Genomic DNA, 23,865 nt, shown 5'->3' on the forward strand with positions numbered 1-23,865 from the left:
CCTCGTCATCGTCCTCGTCCTCCCCGTCCTCCGCCTCTTACTCTCACTCCTCTGGCTCTGCCTCTGCTTCCAATGTTGGCATCCATTGCTCCAAAACAGAAGACCTCACCTGTTGCCCTTTTATGCTAAAGCTCTGATTGCTAATTGTAAAACTGTGTGACGGGTGTTTGCCCATGTGATGAGTCAGTGTGCATATTTGAATGGCAGTGTGTTCATTGTGAAAACAAGAGATTTTCTGCATGAAAATTGTGCAAAATGCAAAGAATTGTGTGTAGTGTTTTGAAAAAAGTGTGTTTTAGAACTGCAATTTGAGTGTAAAGCAGGAATTGTGCTTGTAGTTTAGCAGAATTGGTTCAGGGGGTTGGTGCATGAGTTACATGTTGTGGTCATTGTGTCTCAAGTACCAGTATTTGTGTATGAACAATTGAGAAAAACTGTAATGCCCATGATTTTGGAATGAGATGTTCGACGAGCAGGTGTCCACATATTTTCGGTTATGTAGTGTATTTCTCTTCCTAGCAATGAGGTTGATGTATCATCTGTCTAGGCTATGTGGTAGTGCTTCTTCTGTAGGAAGGACCAGTAGAATGGGGGTCTGAATAAACATGGACCATGGCTTGGACCCAAAAAGCACCCTATTCCCTATATAGTGCTCTATATTTGACCAAAGCCATATGGGGAATAGGTTGCCATTTGGGACAGCCCATGGCTGAGGGGGCTAAGGCTGTTCTTCAACCTATTAGTCTCGAGAAAGCTATTTTCCACCCCAACATTGACATTATGCAGAAGTTACAACAATATCTGTACAGGAGATATTTTCCATTCGAGTAATATGTTTGTACATAATTGATCTCTCAGCATCACAAAGAGAGACGACATGGTGGTGTCCGATCTTACATTGACTTTCAATGTTCTTTAAACCTGGTCTCGGAGGGTTAGACAGAACAAGGTACCATGCTACATTCCTCATGTGCCCCTGAGGAAGGCATGTGTGTCTTTAACAGGGACAAAGAAGAGGGTCTATAGACACAGCCCCATTAGGCTCTTTGAATAGGGGCCTAACACTGACTTTGAGACGGATAGCTGGGCTCATGTTGATGATGGTGACAATGTGTTCTAAGTGGACTTTTAGCCTGCACTGGATGTTATTGTACTGCAAGTCCATGCACTATATTTAGACTTTATGCAGTCAGTATTAGACAAAACTAAGACAAAAATATCAGTTCAATATGAAAATAATGGAATGTATGCATTGTGTTTGTGAAAAGACGTGAATACAGACAGAATGGATTTCAACAACTATTTATTGTTTCTGAAGTATATAACAAAATAATTGCTATGGATAAAGACATTATTTTTTTTTTTTTACATTGCACAACTAAGTAAAAATGTTTACAGACAACAGGCCTCACTAAATTGTACAAAAATAACGGTAAAAATAAAAATATAAACGATAAACAGAATCCTCATGTCAGTGTGCAAACCGTTTATACATACGGACACACCCCCTTCGTCAGGCAGCGAATCCTGATAAATTATTTAAATAGCATTTATCTACACGAATCGATCTCTCACACACAGAACAGCAAAGACAAAGCAAAACAGAACAATAATTTATCCATTAAAGGAGCACTGGACAAAGGAGACATAAAAGCAAAAATAAAATATTTATATAAAAACAACTCTCCCATTTGACTGTTTTTTTTTTACCATAGGGGGATGTTGGATGGGGGGGGGGTCTGTCTTGAAAAGAAAAGTAATAATATTTACAAATTCATGGTACAGTAGCAATAAGATGTTGATCCATTTTGTATTCTGTAAGCGTACAATGAAGAAAAAAAAACATTTTTTTCGATCAAATTAAAATTATACAACAGCAATGAGGTATTATGTGTACATCAAAGGTTATTTTGTTTTTAATCTCAGAAGAAAAGGATACACCGGTCACATACATGCCATTCTGAGTCAGATGCCTTACTTCTAACCATGGCTATGATGGGATTAGAGTAGGATCCCACTTCTGACACCAAAGGCACCAGTCTGACCGACTCTGGATCAGTTTACACCTTGAACACTGGGGAATAGTCTTTACTTCCTCAAAGTATTTGAATTGTTTGGTACCTACAGCGTAGGCAAAAGTTAACCTTTAAGGATCCGCCCCTTTTTTTCTCTCTCAAATTTTTGCCTAAAATGACATACCCAAATCTAACTGCCTGTAGCTCAGGACTTGAAGCAAGGATATGCATATTCTTGATACCATTTGAAAGGAAACACTTTAAAGTTTGTGGAAATTTTAAATTAATGTAGGAGAATATAACACATTAGATCTGGTAAAAGGTAATACAAAGAAAAAAACATGCGTTTTATTTGTATTTTTTGTACCATCATCTTTGAAATGCAAGAGAAAGGCCATAATGTATTATTAAAGCCCAGGTGCAATTTAGATTTTGGCCAATAGATGGCAGCAGTGTTTGTGCAAAGTTTTAGACGGATCCAATGAACCATTGCATTTCTGTTAAAAAAATTGTCAAGACTGCCCAAATGTGCCTATTTGGTTTATCAATACATTTTCAAGTTCATAACTGTGCACTTTCCTCAAACAGTAGCATGGTATGTATTATTTCACTGTAATAGCTACTGTAAATTGGACAGTGCAGTCAGATTAACAAGAATTTACGCTTTCTTCCAATATCAGATATGTCTATGTCCTGGGAAATGTTCTTGTTACTTACAACCTCATGCTAATCACATTAGGCTACCTTAACTACTTCAACTCAACCGTCAAACAAAATTTCACATTTTAAGCTTCTAAAGATGTTCAATGTTTCTAATTTTATATTTTTTACATTTGTAAAATAAATATAAACAGAATATTTTTTAACATTTAATGTTCGAAATGGAAAGTGTCTTAATAAACAGAATGGCTTTGATTTACTGGCACTGACAATGCCCTTTTTTAATTGGCCCTCCCTTGTCATTTTCTGCAATGGTTTGATATGCTAAGATGGCCGCTCCCATCTTACCCTGAGTATCACTATGTTCCGTTTCAACTGAACTATATAAATCTAATGCCAGCCACAAAGCCTACAAGCAATCATGTATTTGACAAAAAGTATTTTGGCTGGTTTTAATTTTGGTTTGTTTTCTTTTGTCTCCAAGGGAACATATATAGAGGGGTAAAAGCAAGCGTTATATGTCTTCTTATTTACACACATAAACATTTGTATATACATCATACATACATCATCCTCCATATCTTGTTGTTACGCAACTGACTTTCAAGGGCTACAAGCCCTTTCCTGACAAAACTTAAAGTAAAAAAGTCTTATTGCATTCTTCAACCACTGAGCCAAAAAACCTCTGATGATAAGAGTTGTATCGTTCAGAATCTACATCCGCCTAGATTTGTTTTTATATAAACGGAACATTACATAGTCTTTCTTTGGGACGTCCATTCCAGAAAAAACGAGATCGATAGAAAGAGGGATAGCGAGAGATATGTAAAGGTTTGGAAGTGCATAGTCGTCTATCGGGAGACTTTCCCGCACAGGGATGAATGAGGTCCTTCAGGTCAGAAAGAGATCGGCCGGTCGGTTGGGAACATCGGTCGGTCTCTCACTCAGGCAAAGCAAACGGGCTGTTTTTTTCCGTCTCTACCTGCTCTGGGTGGGTAGGAGTTGCTTCTCTGATCTTCGACTGGCAGTCACCCGGATGGTTCTCTGTCCAAACCAGCATTAATTTACCCCGAGGATGACCACAACAGGCCTTCCCCCCTCGCTCCCTTCAGTGTGAGTGCCGCAGAAGAAAAGAGTAGTAGAAAAAACAGTCCCTGGACTTTGTATTGGAATACATATTGTTCATATTTATACAGAAAGGTGCATTGTTCCAAGAGCTTCCTGCTCCGTGCAATTATGCATCTGAAAAAAAACAAAGGACAAAAGTCAAGCATTAACTTAGAACAAAGCCTTAAGTTATGTGGCTTGGTATTTCACATAAGTCTATTGTGAAAGAGATTCCACTAAACAATTGTTGTTGGAGTTATAGTAAGATGTAGAAATGTTCTTGTTGCTTACCTCTGCATTCATACTTGAGGTCTGAGAAGTATACCATCTCTTGCGAGAAGACAAAGAGACCTAGTCTTCCACCTGCATACGTCTTGTCGTATATGCTCCCGGAATCCTTCATGATCTTCTTCCCCTCGTACATGACCACTCTGAAATTAGAAACAAGACTCTTGAGACAAACCATCAGAGGACATACAGTAAATACTGGCATTATGGAAAGCCTCATAACTCTCCACCAGGACAATGAGTCTCCAGTGCTTACCTGATGTGTCCTGTTCTTGGTCTGTGGATCAGGTGCCATCTGTAGGCTGTGAAGTCTTTCCAGCCAACGTTCTTAGGGTCGTGCCACAGAGTCCTCACCTAGAGAAGAAAGGAGAAATATAGGGAGAGTTAGGTGGTGTTGTCCTGAGGTGTTTCCTGTGTGTTTGTGTGTTTGTCCATCTTACCTGTCCTGGGGTGTTGCCCGTATGCCAGAGAGCGTTCCTGAGGTGCTCTCCAGGTCCAGTAGTAGAATTGACCACCTTGATGGACAGTCCTGAGTATCCCTGAGCCTTGGTGGGTTTGTTGCTCCAGTAAGTCTGTGTGATCTGCTTCCACATCACCACGTAGAACCTAGAGCTGGACTGGTAGCCGAACACAAAGCCGGCGTAGTCATCATCTCTCTCTGTATTGATGAAGAAGGTTCCACTGAAGTCCACCGAGTTGAACTCATCAAAACCTGGGAATGGAGAAACAGAGAAGATGTCAGTGAGAGGATGGTGTTTTTTTAGGCTTGGGTTATTTTGAGATATCCCAAAGTCTAGAATCAATCAATCAAGCCACCCGCCCACCCACCCACCCACCAACCAACCAACCAACCAACCACACACCCGCCCACCCACCAACCAACCAACCACACACCCACCCACCCAACCAATCCACTCACCAACAGCAATGCCAGGGTCACAGTTGACGGTCTGGACCAGCTCTTTGCCTTGATGTCTTACCACCCAGTTGGGGTCGATCTGGGACGTTCCCTTGGGGTCCAGGGGAACCATCTGGAACTTCCTGAAGTCCGTCTCGCTGATGTCAAAGTTCTCCGGACACACGTCGTAGATGTCAGGGACGTTGTCTTGGTCAAAGTCGTCTTTGCAAACATCTCCGCGACCATCACCTGGAAGAAGATCGAAAGTTCAGTACATAACATGTTTTAGGATGAAGCAGCTAATGAACTTAACCATTAATTCATGTCAAGAACTTTATTAGTTGAATAAGAAATTGAACTCCAATTTTATCTCGTATCTCTCCTATTCTTCATTTAACTCACCATCAGAGTCGAGCTGGTCAGGGTTGAAGGCCAGTCTGCAGTTGTCTTTCTCATCAGGGATCCCGTCGTTGTCATCATCGTGGTCGCAGGCGTCTCCCTTGCCGTCTTTGTCATGGTCGGCCTGGTTAGCGTTGGGGATGTAGGGGCAGTTGTCCAGGTTATTCTGGTGGCCGTCCTCATCAATGTCCTGGTTGCTGTCACACTTGTCTCCCACACGGTCGTCATCAGAGTCAACCTGTAGAGGTAAATGGAGATTTACATTAGCATGCTAGCTAATGTTAGCGGTTGCAACACAGTAGATACACCTGTTGGTGGTATTTATTTAACATATTGTGAGTTGACGGAGATTATTTAACATATTGTGAGTTGGTGGTATTTATTTAACGTATTGTGAGTTGGTGGTATTTATTTAACATATTGTGAGTTGCCGGAGATTATTTAACATATTGTGAGTTGGTGGTATTTATTTAACATATTGTGAGTTGGTGGTATTTATTTAACATATTGTGAGTTGCCAGAGATTATTTAACATACTGTGAGTAGGCGGTATATATTTAACATATTGTGAGTTGGTGGAGATTATTTAACATACTGTGAGTTGCCAGAGATTATTTAACATATTGTGCGTTGGTGGAGATTATTTAATTTATTGTGAGTTGGTGGTATTTATTTAACATATTGTGAGTTGGCGGAGATTATTTAACATATTGTGAGTTGGCGGAGATTATTTAACATATTGTGAGTTGCCGGAGATTATTTAACATATTGTGAGTTGGTGGTATTTATTTAACATATTGTGAGTTGGTGGTATTTATTTAACATATTGTGAGTTGCCGGAGATTATTTAACATACTGTGAGTTGGCGGTATTTATTTAACATATTGTGAGTTGGTGGAGATTATTTAACATACTGTGAGTTGCCAGAGATTATTTAACATATTGTGCGTTGGTGGAGATTATTTAATTTATTGTGAGTTGGTGGTATTTATTTAACATATTGTGAGCTGGTGGAGATTATTTAACATATTGTGAGTTGGTGGTATTTATTTAACATATTGTGAGTTGGTGGTATTTATTTACCATATTGTGAGTTGGTGGAGATTATTTAACATATTGTGAGTTGGTGGTATTTATTTAACATATTGTGAGTTGGTGGAGATTATTTAACATATTGTGAGTTGGCGGAGAATATTTAACATATTGTGAGTTGGCGGAGATTATTTAACATATTTTGAGTTGGTGGTATTTATTTAACATATTGTGAGTTGGTGGTATTTATTTAACATATTGTGAGTTGGTGGTATTTATTTAACATATTGTGAGTTGGTGGAGATTATTTAACATATTGTGAGTTGGCGGAGATTATTTAACATATTGTGAGTTGGTGGAGATTATTTAACATATTGTGAGTTGGTGGTATTTATTTAACATATTGTGAGTTGGCGGAGATTATTTAACATATTGTGAGTTGGTGGAGATTATTTAACATATTGTGAGTTGGTGGTATTTATTTAACATATTGTGAGTTGGTGCTATTTATTTAACATATTGTGAGTTGGCGGAGATTATTTAACATATTGTGAGTTGGTGGAGATTATTTAACATATTGTGAGTTGGTGGTATTTATATAACATATTGTGAGTTGGTGGAGATTATTTAACATATTGTGAGTTGGTGGAGATTATTTAACATATTGTGAGTTGGCGGAGATTATTTAACATATTGTGAGTTGGTGGAGATTATTTAACATATTGTGAGTTGGTGGTATTTATTTAACATATTGTGAGTTGGTGGTATTTATATAACATATTGTGAGTTGGCGGAGATTATTTAACATACTGTGAGTTGGTGGTATTTATTTAACATATTGTGAGTTGGTGGTATTTATTTACCATATTGTGAGTTGGCGGAGATTATTTAACATATTGTGAGTTGGTGGTATTTATTTACCATATTGTGAGTTGGCGGAGATTATTTAACATATTGTGAGTTGGCGGAGATTATTTAACATATTGTGAGTTGGCGGAGATTATTTAACATATTGTGAGTTGGTGGTATTTATTTACCATATTGTGAGTTGGCGGAGATTATTTAACATATTGTGAGTTGGTGGTATTTATTTACCATATTGTGAGTTGGCGGAGATTATTTAACATATTGTGAGTTGGCGGAGATTATTTAACATATTGTGAGTTGGCGGAGATTATTTAACATATTGTGAGTTGGTGGTATTTATTTAACATATTGTGAGTTGGTGGAGATTATTTAACATATTGTGAGTTGGTGGTATTTATTTACCATATTGTGAGTTGGCGGAGATTATTTAACATATTGTGAGTTGGCGGAGATTATTTAACATATTGTGAGTTGGTGGTATTTATTTAACATATTGTGAGTTGGTGGAGATTATTTAACATATTGTGAGTTGGTGGAGATTATTTAACATACTGTGAGTTGGCGGAGATTATTTAACATACTGTGAGTTGGTGGTATTTATATAACATATTGTGAGTTGGCGGAGATTATTTAACATATTGTGAGTTGGTGGTATTTATTTAACATATTGTGAGTTGGTGGTATTTATTTAACATATTGTGAGTTGGTGGTATTTATTTAACATATTGTGAGTTGGTGGTATGTATTTAACATACTGTGAGTTGGCGGAGATTATTTAACATACTGTGAGTTGGTGGAGATTATTTAACATATTGTGAGTTGGTGGTATTTATTTAACATATTGTGAGTTGGTGGTATTTATTTAACATATTGTGAGTTGGCGGAGATTATTTAACATATTGTGAGTTGGCGGAGATTATTTAACATATTGTGAGTTGGCGGAGATTATTTAACATATTGTGAGTTGGTGGTATTTATTTAACATATTGTGAGTTGGTGGTATTTATTTAACATATTGTGAGTTGGTGGTATTTATTTAACATATTGTGAGTTGGCGGAGATTATTTAACATACTGTGAGTTGGTGGAGATTATTTAACATATTGTGAGTTGGTGGTATTTATTTAACATATTGTGAGTTGGCGGAGATTATTTAACATATTGTGAGTTGGCGGAGATTATTTAACATATTGTGAGTTGGTGGAGATTATTTAACATATTGTGAGTTGGCGGAGATTATTTAACATACTGTGAGTTGGCGGAGATTATTTAACATATTGTGAGTTGGCGGAGATTATTTAACATATTGTGAGTTGGTGGAGATTATTTAACATACTGTGAGTTGGCGGAGATTATTTAATATACTGTGAGTTGGCTGAGATTATTTAACATATTGTGAGTTGGTGGAGATTATTTAACATACTGTGAGTTGGCGGAGATTATTTAATATACTGTGAGTTGGCTGAGATTATTTAACATATTGTGAGTTGGTGGAGATTATTTAACATATTGTGAGTTGGTGGAGATTATTTAACATATTGTGAGTTGGTGGTATTTATTTAACATATTGTGAGTTGGTGGAGATTATTTAACATATTGTGAGTTGGCGGAGATTATTTAACATACTGTGAGTTGGCGGATATTATTTAACATATTGTGAGTTGGTGGAGATTATTTAACATACTGTGAGTTGGCGGAGATTATTTAATATACTGTGAGTTGGCTGAGATTATTTAACATATTGTGAGTTGGTGGAGATTATTTAACATATTGTGAGTTGGTGGAGATTATTTAACATATTGTGAGTTGGTGGTATTTATTTAACATATTGTGAGTTGGCGGAGATTATTTAACATACTGTGAGTTGGTGGAGATTATTTAACATATTGTGAGTTGGTGGTATTTATTTAACATACTGTGAGTTGGTGGTATTTATTTAACATATTGTGAGTTGGCGGAGATTATTTAACATATTGTGAGTTGGTGGTATTTATTTAACATATTTTGAGTTGGTGGAGTTTATTTAACATATTGTGAGTTGGTGGTATTTATTTAACATATTTTGAGTTGGTGGTATTTATTTAACATATTGTGAGTTGGTGGAGATTATTTAACATATTGTGAGTTGGCGGAGATTATTTAACATATTGTGAGTTGCGGAGATTATTTAACATATTGTGAGTTGGCGGAGATTATTTAACATATTGTGAGTTGGTGGTATTTATTTAACATATTGTTAGTTGCCCTGAGAAACCAATGTGGGGTAAATTCTGTGTTACTCTTCTAGACTCCTACTGTAGAGCTCCTTTGACACTGATCTAGAGTCTGGTTTCCTTCCTACAGATAAGGTGTAGAACATGGGGAAGGTGAGCTGATCCTACAGTATATCTGTACCTAGGGACAACTAACAGAGAATTACACTTGATGCTGATTTGATTTCCAGCTGTACCATTCGTTCAACCTCTCATTTCCTAATATCTCCTCCTCTCCTCTCATGATGGACTATCCCCAGGCTCCGTTCATCTGTTTAATATCTCCTCCTCTTCTCCTCTCCTCTCCTCATGATGGACTATCCCCAGGCTCTGTTCACTCTCCCCTCTCTAAACCTGCCAAGATCAATTTGTCTTCTGGTGGAGCTTTTCATCTGCTGACAATCAAAGTATTCTATAAACCCTGTACCCTATAAACACACCCCTTCTCTCCTCCTCCTTCCCTCCTTCCTTCCCTCTCTCTTCCTCCTTCCCCCCTCCTTCCGTCTCTCCTCCTCCTCTCCCTTCTCCCTTCTTCCCTCCCTTCTCTCCCCCTCCCATCTTCCTTCCTTCCCTTCTCTCTTCCTCCTCCCCCTCCTTCCTTCTCTCCTCCTCCTCTCCCCTCTCTCCTCCTCCTCTCCCTTCTCTCCTCCTCTCCCTTCTTCCCACCTTCTTCCTTCCCTTCTCTCCTCCTCCTTCCCTCCTTCCCTCCCTTCTTCCTTCTCTCCCCCTCCTCCTTCCCTCCTTCCTTCCCTTCTCTCCTCCTCCTTCCCTCCTCTCTCTTCCTCCTTCCCTCCCCTCTCTTCCTCCTTCCCTCCCATCTTCCTTCTCTCCTCCTCCTTCCCTCCCTCCCATCTTCCTGCCCTCCCTCCTTCCTTCCCTTCTCTCCTCCTCCTTCCCTCCTCTCTCTTCCTCCTTCCCTCCCATCTTCCTTCTCTCCTCCTCCTTCCCTCCCATCTGCTCCACTAGCACCAGTAGGCAGGTCTTTTCACTGACAGACAGAAGCATGCTAGTCATTTCCCTGCAGACAGGAATCTCCTGTGCCTGCTGCTTGGCAAGACTACACACAGATTTCATTGCCTCACACGAGGCGAGGGAGGGAGAGAGGGAAGGATTGGATTGGTGTGAATTCCGCCCATTTCCCCCCTAACTGAGACCTGTTGTTCCGAACACATTCCTGGTCGTCAGTCTAGCATGGCACAGGTGGGATCCACACGGGGCTTGTGTGTGTGCCGACGCCCGACGGGGCACGCATACAGCCAGGGGCGAGCCCATTCCTGGGTAATAACAACCAGCCCGGGGCCCCACCCTGGCCTCTACCCCTCCATCACTCCACCTTTCCTTCTGAGCAGTCAAAGCCAATGTCAATGCCCCATTGAAAAGCCTGGCTCCCCATGCATGCTGTATGTGTCCCTGAGCTGCAGAGGATTTAACTCCATCTTAACATGGCGTGATACAGCCTAGACTTACAGCGACCCAGTACAGCAACCCAGTACAGCGACCCAGTACAGCGACCCATTACAGCGACCCAATGCAGCTCTCACACAACAGAGAGAGTTCTTCTAGAATGACAGTGTTTGTGATAGTGGCATGTGTGTGTACCCGTACGTGTGTGTGTGTGTGTGTGTGTGTGTGTAGAATGGGTTGTAAGTGTATGTACACACACCTGGTCAGGGTTGTGTTCCAGAGGACAGTTGTCACACATGTCTCCCACACCATCCAGGTCAGTGTCTCTCTGATCCACGTTGTAGACGTACGGGCAGTTATCTTTCTCATTCAGAATACCTGTTGGACCAATCACAGTAGTTGTTATTCAGGGGAAGAGTAGGAAGGGGAGGAAAATGACTTGTAGTTGAGTTAGTAATGGAATACATGCTTGTGCATACAGTTAATTTGCACTTGGTTTCAAAGCGTTCTCATTGAACACCAATCTACAGCATGTACATTATACCGTATAGGTCTTAGATAGGGACAGATAAGCAAGGGACAGATAAGCAAAGTTAGAGCAGGTTTAGAGTCTCACCATCTCCATCAATGTCGACAGAGCAGGCGTCTCCTTCCCCGTTGTTGTCTGTGTCGGTCTGGTCAGGGTTGCTGTTGTAAGGACAGTTATCACAACGATCTCCAACATCATCTCTGTCATAGTCATATTGCCTGGGGTTGTACACAAACGGACAGTTATCCTGTAGAGAGGGGAGAGAGAGAGAGAGAGAGAGGGGAGAGAGAGAGAGGGAGGGGGGGATAGAGGGAGGGAGAGCGAGCGAGAGAGAGAGGGGGGAAGAGGGGAGAGAGAGAGGGAGGGGGATAGAGGGAGGGAGAGCGAGAAGGGGGGAGAGGGGTTGAGAGAGAGAGAGAGAGAGAGAGAGAGTGGGGAGGGGAGAGAGAAAGAAGGGGAGATGGGGAGCGAGAGAGAGAGAGACAGAGGAGAGAAATTGAGGGGGAGGGAGAGAGAGAGGGGGAGAGGGGGGGAGAGAGAGAGAGACAGAGGAGAGAAATTGAGGGGGGGAGGGAGGGAGGGAGGGAGGGAGGGAGGGAGGGAGGGAGGGAGGGGGAGAGGGAGAGAGAGAGAGAGGGGGAGAGTGAGGGCGAGAGGGAGAGGGGGAGGGAGAGGAGGGGAGGGAAGAGAGAGGCAGAGAGACGGAGATTGGAAAGAGAGAGAGAGAGAGAGAGAGAGAGAGGGAGAGACAGAGTGAGAGAGGGGGGAGAGGGGGAGACAGAGAGAGGGAGAGATTGGAGGGAGAGATAGAGGGGGAAAGAGAAAGAGAGGGGGAGGGAGGGAGGGAGGGAGGGGGAGGGAGAAAGAGCACTGTTCAATTACTCCAGCCTCAGAGCCGCCAGAAGAATCGGTCCAGTGTCCACTGCCTTGCTTAGAAAAACATCTCTGACATGATATATTAATTTCAGATACTGTGCTTTTAACTTGCTGTGGTCTGTGTAACATGTATAGAGAGAGGAGGGATGAAAGCATGTTTCCTATTTAGGCCCTGTCCCAAATATAATGTTAGGACTAGCAGATTACACTGCGGCTCGTTCAGAGTGGTACCTCTGTGTTGGGATTTGAGCTTTGTCTCCGAAGGCAAAAAAAATGTGTTTTTCTTTTTTGTTTTCCTTCCCCTTATTTCACAGCATGAATGATGAATGTAAAACCACATTTATGTCTCACTGCCAAAACTGAACACACACACACACACACTCACTCGTACACACACTGACTACCCAAGAGGTAGCATAACCTGGATTCATTTCTCTCAGTAAGGGGTAGGACTTCAGACCTTCAGTGACTCAATGAGTGAATCAATGATTAATTCTTCACTTACCCTGTCGTCAGGAATACCATCATTGTCATCATCGTTGTCACAAGCGTCACCAACACCATCCTTGTCGTAGTCTTCTTGGCCTGAGTTGGGAAGGTTGGGGCAGTTGTCCTACAAAAGAAAGGTGACGTCACACGTTTACACGATGTAGTCAACAAGCATGAATATTATATTTAACTACAGTAACAGTCCTTTAAGACATTAAATGTACCAGTTTTGTTTTTTCTTTCAAAAATAATTGTTCTTTCTAATTGCAGTCAGCATTGGCACATCACTCAAAAGGGATGTGTGCTCTTTACTAGTTAAACAGCAAGCTGGACCTATTTAAGGACCTATGCGAGTCATGGCGTGCATACCTTTTTGCAGTGGTAGGTGGCGTTCTCCACACAGACCAGGTCTTGGTTGGGCCACCCGTCCAGGTCCGAGTCTTCACCACAGATGTGTCCGTTCCCAGCATAGCCAGGCTTACACTCACAGCGGTACATGGGGTCAGCAAAGTGTCCCAGGTAGTTACAGCGTGCGTTCTTGTTGCAGTCGTGGCTCCCATCCAAGCAAGGGTTAAGTGGTGTACACACCTGGAGTAAACGGAATAGAAGAGTTGGTCAGACAAGCCAGGTAATATTGTGGCTACCTGTCTTTGTTTTCAAAGGGCACAATCTGCTGACCGCCATGCAACAGAGTTGGCAGTATGATCTGGACAAAGAAAAGCTTAGCTTTTGTAAAGCGATCTTTGATCTTGTAAATTCCAAATTCTTAATTCTAAATTCCATATTTCTAAAGTTCTAAATCAACTGAGGACAGATATACAGTATGCCAGGACTATCATCACAACACTAGTCCACAGCACCAGGTGATGCTGCTAACCTGTTTCTTGACGGTGGCCTCCTCCACTCCCCTGCCAAAGGGCTGAGGTCCAGAGTAGCGTGCGGGACAGGGCAGACAGTTGTAGCCAGGGTCAGTGTTCTCACAGCGGTGCACTCCGTTGAACACGAAGCAAGCATCAGGAACCTCTTTACACTCGTCAATGTCCTTGCACTTGATGCCGTCACCAGAGTAACCAGTGGGACATTTCCCACAACTCCATGTTCCATCGGGAAAGCTGGTGCACTTGGTCCCAGGAAAGCAGGGGTTAGACAGACAGCCATCTGAGGAGAGAGACATGGGCTTTCAGTACTGATTACTGACTGCTTTTAAGTACTAAGTGCTGTCTGTGTTTAAGTAGACTTTTATGGCTTTAATAAGCCCTAAAATAATTAAAAAGTAATATTTTTAAAGTGTTACTGTACTAAACTGTCTAAAAACGACAATTTTAGCAACTAATTCACAGCATGTAGGAGTTATAAGAGACGTTGGCTGCCATGGCGACCATTTGGTATTCATCCAGTGCCTGCTACTCACCGATGGGACAGGCGTTCTTGTTGCACAGCTGAGTGGCCTTGGAGTCACCCTGGCACTCCTTACCACCATATTTAGGGGCGGGGTCGTTGCAGAGACGTTTACGTGTCTGGGCTCCTCCTCCACAGGTGGAAGAGCAGGTATCCCATAGCGACCAGGGTCCCCAGTTACCGTTGACTGAGAGAGAAGAAGAGAGACAGGTACAGGTCAGTACAGGTGTACGTGGTGTCCCTAGTAGGGTCTGTGTTGTATTAAATAGGCACAATGACAAGTAGCCTGAGTGGCAGTTTCTTTAGCCAAATTCTTGGTTGTTGACTCAAGCCAAACAAGAAACAGTGACAATCTGCTAGGGAAACTGACTATGTAGAGATAAGATAAGGATTGAGATTATGTATTTCACTAGAAACATCTTACGGTGTGGTGTGCATGAAAAGGCTTTGACTAATGTCAAACGGAGATGATAGCATATGTATTTGACCCGGGTCTTGTGCATAAAAAACTGCGACTTATGGTACTCACTGGGGCAGGGTGACTTGGTGCACTTCTCAGTCTGTCTTCCCTCTCCCTGGCAGTCCTTGCCTCCCAGCTGGGGTGTGGGGGAGTTGCAGAGACGGATACGGGTGATGACACCCGCCCCACAGGTGACCGAGCAGGAAGACCAGGGGGACCAGTGGCTCCAGGCACCGTCCTGCTTGACTGGAGGGACACAGAGCAGAGGTCAGAAGTTAAAGGTCAGGGGTCAATGAGAAACTTGGTTATGGGTCATTGTCATGCTATATAGGTCATTGTCCAGTCAAAACAGGGTAAAATAAGTTCAAGTGTTATGGCAGCGAGTTGTTGCTCTGTAGAGTCACAGGTAGCTGATCTGTGGATGGATACTTAGATGTGGGTGCAGGTCTATCGTTTCTGTCACCATGGATACAAATCTGTGATACAAGTTTCCCTGTGTGACGATTGATGAATGTGATTTGTTTGGTCATTTGTCATGTGTATACTGAACTCACAGCGTTTGTCACACTCCTGAAGGTAGCAGTCCCTGGTTTGGACGGAGGTTCCCTCGCAGTTGTTGTTAATACGATCGCAGGAGCGGCCTCGCTGCTGGATGCCCCGCCCACACGACACGGAACAGTGTGTCCATTCAGACCACAGGGACCAGCCGTCCTCCGCATAGTCACTCACTATGGACGGAGGGAGGAAGGAAGGAGGGAGAGGAGGAAGGGAGGGGAGGAGCGAGAAAGAGCGAGGATAGATGGAAGGGGGAGGGAGGGAGGGAGGGAGGGAGGGGAGGGAGAGGAGGAAGAGGAGGGGAGGGAGAGGGGGAAGGGAGGGAGGGAGGGAGAGGAGGGAGGGAAGGAGCGAGGAGGAGGAGAGAGAGGAGAGAGGGAGGAGAGAGAGGGAGGGGAGGAGGGGAGGGAGGGGAGAGAGGAGGAAGGAAGGAAGGAAGGAAGGAAGGAAGGAAGGAAGGAAGGAAGGAAGGAAGGAAGGAAGGAAGGAAGGAAGGAAGGAAGGAAGGAAGGAAGGAAGGAAGGAAGGAAGGAAGGAAGGAAGGAGGGAGAGGAGGAAGGGAGAGGAGAGAGGGAAGGAGCGAGGAGGAGGAGAGAGAGGAGGGAGGGAGGTGAGGGAGGGGAGGTAGGGAGGGAGGGGAGGAAGGGAGGGAGGGGAGGGGAGGGGAGGAGCGAGAAAGAGCGAGGATAGATGGCAGGGTAGTGAGGGAGGGGAGGGAGGAGGAAGAAGAGGAGGGGAGGGAGAGGAGGGGAGGGAGAGAAGGAAGAGGAGGGGAGGGAGACAATGAGAGAGCTATTGGACTGCAGAGTCCCCAAGCAGAAAATGAGGGTTATAAGCTCTTAAAGTTCTTAAAGCTCCAGTCTAATGTATTGAGTTTAGCCCCGGTGTGTGTGTGTGTGTGTGTGTGTGTGTGTGTGTGTGTGTGTGTGTGTGTGTGTGTGTGTGTGTGTGTGTGTGTGTGTGTGTGTGTGTGTGTGTGTGTAGAGTTAGAGAGATGGCCCACTCCAGGGATTTCAGGGGCAGGAGAAAACCCAAAGGGAAGCCAGTGGAAATGGAAAAGTCCTTCTAGGAATATGACTGGAATCCCCATTGACTGTTGTTACTTTAAAGAGCAAATTGAATTTGCTCATAGCAGGGTTCTTGATCATGTCAAAACTTTTGAGTGACCAAGGTAGAGGTTCTCCATGTGTCTTTAGATTTCAGGGGCCACTGCTGTCTTAGGTATGTGGAAAATGTCACTTGTTCTTGAGTGTAGGACGGCAGCGCTGAACAGCCCACCAATTTTCCACCCCACTTAAACCAATTTGGCCAAATTATAGCCATTAAAAGTTGAAGAATCAAAGATGTTTTGGGGTGGACAACGCACCAATGTTCCGACACACTCATACGTTGATGAACTAGGGAACTTAAATCACCCTTAAAATGAATTCGGTTTTCTTGAATAGATAACTTTACATCCAGAAAAGGGGTTGTGGTTTCATGTTTTATTTGGTGAAGGAGGTCCAAATAGCTAGCACTAAATGGCCTGTTTGAAATGGCCTGTTTGTCTTAGAGACATTAAGCCTTAGGACAACTCAGGCCATTCATAGATTTACAGTAAAACAGAACAAGTTTTGGGTTCATAATACAGTAGTATACTGCAAACCTTTGTTTTTTTAATGTTTTATGTTACTTCCTGAGAGCTGAATAGTTTTGTTGGAAGTTGGAATGACACAAATGGAACCATAGAATCAGAACCATTCATTCTAATTCTAGGGTTGGAACATTGGAGAATAGAGAATGGAGGAACTTACGTGTTCCACAGCGTGGGCAGCACTCTCCATCGGACACGGTGGCGTTGGCACAGGGGATCAGCGGGCAGGAGATCTTGCGGCATACGGTGGCAGAGTTCTACAGAGGGGCGGAGACAGTGACAAAGGAATAGGTCATTTCCTGAACTTGAAGATCATGTAGTCACTCAGATAGGTGGTAAAAAAAGAATCTATCAAATGTATGTTCTAAAGACAGTTTTACATTAGCAGCCACACTATGACAACATGACAACAGCACTGTTGGGTTTTTCATGCTCTTTAGTTTCACGTGTGTATCAAGAATGGTCCACCACCCAAAAGACATCCAGCCAACTTGACACAACTGTGAGACACATTGGAGTCAACATGGGCCAGACACCTTGTAAGGGGGGGGGGCTCTGTCTGTTCACTGCAGTGGTAGGCCTGGCCCATTATTAGATCACTACAGACCCACTGTTGGCTTATTGGCCTGATTCCAGCCTCCTCCTACCCAATTACTGGCCAGATGACAGAGCTCTGGAGTAGAGAGCAGGCGCTTGCTGAGTGGGGGATGAGTGTGTGTTTGCAAGTGGCTGTCTGCAAGTGCAAACACACAGGCTTGAACCCCACCCCACACACACAGTCTCTCGACTTCGATCGTTACCTGACAAGTGCACTCAGTGCAGTCGTCGACGGTCCACTCTGCCTTGTTCTTGTGGACGATGCCGTTGTGCAGACAGACTCCACTGTGGATCCCCGCTCTGTTCATCAACAGCTTGTTCTCATCCGTCTGACAGAAGCAGACAGACAGATATGAGACATTCAGTATGAATACGATATGAGAAGAGTGCTCAGTCCCTTAAGGGTTAAGGGTTTCAAATCCACACACTGTTTCACTCTTCATTTCTTAATAGCCTGAGTGGTTTGGAGGAGTTTGGAGGAGTGTTTGAGAATGCCTGTCACCACCTCACACTGGTTTATCATTAAGAAGTCTTCCAAGTGAGAGTTAATTAAGAAAAATGGACCAAATTTGATGTAATGAATGAATTAACATGCCGTTTGTCAGACTAGCTGGTGCTGGGAGACCAGTATGCTAAGCAAGGTACACATGCAGTGGCAGAACAACTGGTTGTTGCAGAGTTTGATGCCACAGACAGGCAGACAGGCAGACAGACAGATAGGTAGACAAACAGGCAGACAGACAGGCAGACGGACAGGCAAGCAGGCAGACAGACAGGCAGGAAGGCAGGCAGACTGTCAGACAGACAGACAGACAGACAGACAGACAGACAGACAGACAGACAGACAGACAGACAGACAGACAGACAGACAGACAGACAGACAGACAGACAGACAGACAGACAGACAGACAGACAGACAGACAGACAGACAGACAGACAGACAGACAGACAGACAGACAGACAGGAGTCTGGTTCAGGAATCAGGTATGTTTCCTCACCACTTTGCGCAGCTCGTTAGACAGCTCCTTCACCACCACTCCCAACCCCTTCAGTTCCTTGAACATGCCAGCCAGGTCCTCACAGGAGAATCCACAGATCATCTGCAGGTCTGGAGGGAAGGAAAACACCATAGAGATACATTCATTCCATGGGAAACACAGAGTGACCATCAGTGTACATGAAGGCTTCCAGACTTACTTTCAACTCCCTACAGCTACAGACAGCTGTTGACAGTAGAATAGAATGCTTTTACTTCTAGCAGATCTATGCTGTTATATTCTTATTGAGGGGACTTTAACAGGGTTTTATATGGAGACCAGCAGTTTTGTTGCGTTTACCTTTACTTTTGTGGCCAGTGTAGTCAGTCCTAATGGCAGGGCTGGACCCATTGATGGGGTTGTCCATAATGATGATTCCATCAGTCAGAACAGCTGAGGGGAGGGAAGGACATGAGAGGAGAAGAAGGTAGACATAGGGGGGAGAGGGAAGGGGGAGACAGAGGGAGGGAGAGAAAGAGAGGGGGGAGTGAGAAACAGGGGAGAAGGAGGGATACAGAGGAGGATGGGAGAGAGGAGGGATGGGAGAGAGATAAATGAGATGGAGTGGGAGAGGGTTGGGAGGGAGGGCAGAAGGGATAGAGAGGAGGTTGGGAGAAAGAGGGAGGGAGTAAGAACACACAGAGAGACAGTTAGAGCACTGTAGACTGTAATGGTAATACCCACTAGACCACAACAGACACACTGTAGACTGTAATGGTAATACCCACTAGACCACAACAGACACACTGTAGACTGTAATGGTAATACCCACTAGACCACAACAGACACACTGTAGACTGTAATGGTAATACCCACTAGACCACAACAGACACACTGTAGACTGTAATGGTAATACCCACTAGACCACAACAGACACACTGTAGACTGTAATGGTAATACCCACTAGACCACAACAGACACACTGTAGACTGTAATGGTAATACCCACTAGACCACAACAGACACAGTGTAGACTGTAATGGTAATACCCACTAGACCACAACAGACACACTGTAGACTGTAATGGTAATACCCAGTAGACCACAACAGACACACTGTAGACTGTAATGGTAATACCCACTAGACCACAACAGACCACAACAGACACACTGTAGACTGTAATGGTAATACTCACTAGACCACAACAGACACACTGTAGACTGTAATGGTAATACCCACTAGACCACAACAGACCACAACAGACACATTGTAGACTGTAATGGTAATACCCACTAGACCACAACAGACACACTGTAGACTGTAATGGTAATACCCACTAGACCACAACAGACACACTGTAGACTGTAATGGTAATACCCACTAGACCACAACAGACACACTGTAGACTGTAATGGTAATACCCACTAGACCACAACAGACACATTGTAGACTGTAATGGTAATACCCACTAGACCACAACAGACACACTGTAGACTGTAATGGTAATACCCACTAGACCACAACAGACACACTGTAGACTGTAATGGTAATACCCACTAGACCACAACAGACCACAACAGACACACTGTAGACTGTAATGGTAATACCCACTAGACCACAACAGACCACAACAGACACACTGTAGACTGTAATGGTAATACCCACTAGACCACAACAGACCACAACAGACACACTGTAGACTGTAATGGTAATACCCACTAGACCACAACAGACCACAACAGACACACTGTAGACTGTAATGGTAATACCCACTAGACCACAAGAGACACACAGTCCCCAGGGCTCATTGGTGACATAACTACAGTTGGGAATACGTAACTACAATCAGGGTATTACAGAACATTACAGCCTCATACTATCTTGAATCACAATGAAGTTAATGAGTTAATGTGCCCAGCCCTCGAGAGGCACTGAAATGTTTGTAAACTTCCCAGCTTTCCCATGGCAATATAAACGTGTTTTTTTTCCCTTCTCAACTTTCCCATGAGGCTTTTAAACAGTCATGCATATTCTTAGGAATGGCTTGCTGGCTTTAGTATAACAGCCAGTGATGTACGGATCAACACAGAAATATGCTTTCTGTTAATGATTATGCTACTTACAGTTTTGGCATCCTTTGTTGCGCAGTATTGCTTCTAAAGTGGTTCCAAAGACAAAGCGAACGTTTTGGAGCACCCCCTGCAAGAATCAATGGTACATTTTAGCTCTAGTACTGCACAGTTACTATCACTCTACTTTATGCAACACATATTGGACTTTATGGATCATTTACATGGGTTTTCAATACAGTGTATAACTTTTACGCATAGGTCTATAGGTTTTACGCACGATAATATTTACGCGTGTACGTGTTACACAATCCTATATTCAACACTTACTTAACATCTAAAACAACTCGACAACTTATATTATGTGGGTCCATAATGCGTCGTCGCGTTTGCGCTGCATGTGCGCTTCACTTACCATGAACCTGTCCTTCACCGCTCCCTTCCCGATTCTGAGACGCGCTGTGATGGGAGTCTCCTGAGTGAGGATGCTCTGGATGGGAGCGTCCAGTTCCGCCGTGTTCACCTCCTCACAGCCAACATACAGCTGCGCCCGGTCCTCCTGCACAAACAGCGTAATATTCTTCCAGTGGCCCGTTGCCAAGTCCACATCTTCTATCGACACCACCTGTTGCTTATTCACTGTGGAGAAAACCACATCCAGGGTGTTCGCTTTCCCGTTGGAGACTATCTCGAACACGGCTCCGGACCCGTCCCGCTTTTCCACCGTCAGAAGGGAGCCCCTGGTCCGCTTAAACTGCTTGAAGTTGAGAAGGAGAAGGAATCCTCTCTCGGCGTGGATGGAATAAATGAGGTCCCTGAAGGAGCTCTCGGGGACCTCGGGGATCAGGTCCGGGTTGAGGATCTTGTAGGCGGGACTGTATGGGTCGTCGCCCTTCACTAGGGTCACTCCGTGGTTCTTCTTGGGGATTTGGACCAGCTCGAACAGGTCGTACACGCTATTGTCGTCTCGGCTCTCTGTATGCAGGAGACCGGGGAATGAGCGTAAACAGTTAGTCTTTGTCTACATGTCTTTGGAATGGATTGTTGTTGTGAGGAATAAACTCTAAAATGATCTCTATGTTAAACCATTGTCAGGGAAAATCAATACATTAAGAGGATTTAATAATACATTTAAAAACCTCGATGTTTTTCTATAGTTTAATGTTCAAATCGAAACACAAACTCCTTTCATTCTAGAGTAGGCGAACACATCAGGGAAATGATTTCACCTGCAACTCGTACGCTCTCGCAGGTCCAAAGCATCAATAGCAGAAATATTCCTGTCAACTTCATGGTGAAACTCTGGTTTTTACCTATGAAAAATCAACATAGAAACGTCAAAGGTCCCCTTTTCACAAAAGTGAATGTATGTACGCATGACTGCAAGTCGCTTTGGATAAAAGCGTTTGCTAAATGTCATATATATTAATATTAATATTTATACATAAAATACATTTTTAAATATCAAAATAAACAATCAAAACACATTATTATCTCACACTTTATTAAGTCACATTATTTATTTATAATAAAATATAATAGAATATAATTAAAAAATATATATTTGGATAGATTCCTTGAAGGAAAATCGAAATATTGCTCACCCACCTGTTGAATGAAAACAGCAGAGAGAAACAGTAAAATCCAAATACAATTGGAAATCCAATAATAATCCACAAGATTCAAGCGTTTCTATATGGAATTGGGGTCCGATTGAAGACGCAGAAATGTCGTTTCTTTTGTTGGTTTAATTGAATGGTAATTCTCTCCGGTATCGGACGCTAGAACCTAACTGTAAGCCAGTGGACAAAGTACTATTTAAATAGTTTCATGACATTCCTAAGAACGCGTCTCGCCCAATCAGATGGTGGAAGGAAAAAGGGACGAGTTTATGGCGAGAGGGGGGGAGAAAAAAAGCGCCACATTCCAGAGGCCAAATTCCATGACTGGATCCATACTTAATAGACCATCGTTTCCGGTTATTGTCTCACACACCAGTCTGAAATCTTGTCGTTTTATAACAAAAATCCACCTCTCTACTATCTTTGAACCTTTTGCGCATGTTTGATACTTTTTGTTTCAATTCTCAATCCCAGGATTGCCATTATCAATCAAGTTTTCTGGCCAAGTGGCAATACATGCACATGTCTTTATCACCAGACTGCTGTACATCTATGTGAGAAGTTGAATGAAAATCGAGGCGCTATTAAATTTGTATAGAAACGGGTCCTTATTTGTTTCCCCGACTGCGCTACAGAGACTTGGTAGAGGATGCTCAATCAGGCAACGGAAGGGATTTTATTCCCTACTGCTGTTCCAAATTTGTCCGCTAGGAGCCGTTGTGAGCTCACTAGAGAGGCGCCGAGGGCCGTGCTGCAATGATACGAATGAGAACACCTGGATTTCCATACAATCCACACACACAGATGTGATGTACTATTACCGGTTGTTATTTTTATCAGGTCATATAATATAATTATATTCCATGTGACCTATGGCCTAAATGCATTTGTGGATGTTCTGGGAATAGTCATTTATAGGATATCTATGGTTCGGGGTCACTACTTTTGTACTTGTATAGCCAAAATTGACTATAGTTCGAACTATATGTGAAAATGAATATAACTATAGTTTAGTTGCAGAAGACCGTTGTGAGTACTCTCCAATCAATGCAATTTATTTCATTCAACTTCATTCAACATTCTCTGAAAGTAAAGACGGCTGAGTATGCAAAAAAGGACATGATGAATATATCTGGGTATTGGTGCAGATGAACTATCATCTGGGTCAGACATGATGAAGTGGTTGTTAGGAAGGTCTGGGTCAGACATAATGTGGTCGTTAGGAAGGTCTGGGTCAGATATGATGTGGTCGTTAGGAAGGTCTGGGTCAGATATGATGATGTGGTCGTTAGGAAGGTCAGACATGATGTGGTCGTTAGGAAGGTCAGACATGATGTGGTCGTTAGGAAGGTCTGGGTCAGATATGATGTGGTCGTTAGGAAGGTCTGGGTCAGACATGATGTGGTCGTTAGGAATGTCAGACATGATGTGGTCGTTAGGAAGGTCTGGGTCAGATATGATGATGTGGTCGTTAGGAAGGTCAGACATGATGTGGTCGTTAGGAAGGTCAGACATGATGTGGTCGTTAGGAAGGTCTGGGTCAGATATGATGTGGTCGTTAGGAAGGTCTGGGTCAGACATGATGTGGTCGTTAGGAAGGTCTGGGTCAGATATGATGATGTGGTCGTTAGGAAGGTCAGACATGATGTGGTCGTTAGGAAGGTCTGGGTCAGATATGATGATGTGGTCGTTAGGAAGGTCTGGGTCAGACATGATGTGGTCGTTAGGAAGGTCTGGGTC

The 23,865-nt window shown here is 43.2% G+C and overlaps 1 protein-coding gene across 1 annotated transcript; it reads right to left on the reverse strand.

The window, feature by feature from the left end:
* Positions 1 to 1,286: 1,286 nt before the first annotated feature.
* LOC106571097 (thrombospondin-1) lies at positions 1,287 to 22,327 on the reverse strand. Its single transcript, XM_014143766.2, has 22 exons — positions 22,112 to 22,327; positions 21,733 to 21,816; positions 20,919 to 21,478; positions 20,558 to 20,633; positions 18,796 to 18,888; positions 18,457 to 18,566; positions 17,662 to 17,787; positions 17,022 to 17,118; positions 15,228 to 15,401; positions 14,743 to 14,919; positions 14,227 to 14,400; positions 13,693 to 13,973; positions 13,185 to 13,403; positions 12,832 to 12,939; positions 11,538 to 11,697; positions 11,181 to 11,299; positions 5,371 to 5,605; positions 4,990 to 5,217; positions 4,511 to 4,782; positions 4,327 to 4,424; positions 4,074 to 4,213; positions 1,287 to 3,917 (listed from the first exon to the last, which is right to left on the reverse strand). The coding sequence occupies exons 2-22, from the start codon at positions 21,794 to 21,796 to the stop codon at positions 3,910 to 3,912; spliced, it is 3,519 nt and encodes a 1,172-aa protein (XP_013999241.1). The 5' UTR covers positions 21,797 to 21,816; positions 22,112 to 22,327; the 3' UTR covers positions 1,287 to 3,909.
* Positions 22,328 to 23,865: the final 1,538 nt, after the last annotated feature.

Source organism: Salmo salar, chromosome ssa15 (assembly GCF_905237065.1).
Source record: "Salmo salar chromosome ssa15, Ssal_v3.1, whole genome shotgun sequence".
Classification (NCBI taxonomy): Eukaryota; Metazoa; Chordata; class Actinopteri; order Salmoniformes; family Salmonidae; genus Salmo; species Salmo salar.

Bases quoted from the DNA above. Each gene is read 5' to 3' on its own strand.
- LOC106571097 (XM_014143766.2), bottom strand. From the start codon at position 21,796: ATGAAGTTGACAGGAATATTTCTGCTATTGATGCTTTGGACCTGCGAG. The intron at 14,401-14,742 runs GTGAGTACCATA...CTTCTCTCTCAG, and splicing joins CACCAAGTCACCCTGCCCCA to TCAACGGTAACTGGGGACCC. The intron at 13,974-14,226 runs GTGAGTAGCAGG...CTCTCTCCTCAG, and splicing joins CAAGAACGCCTGTCCCATCG to ATGGCTGTCTGTCTAACCCC.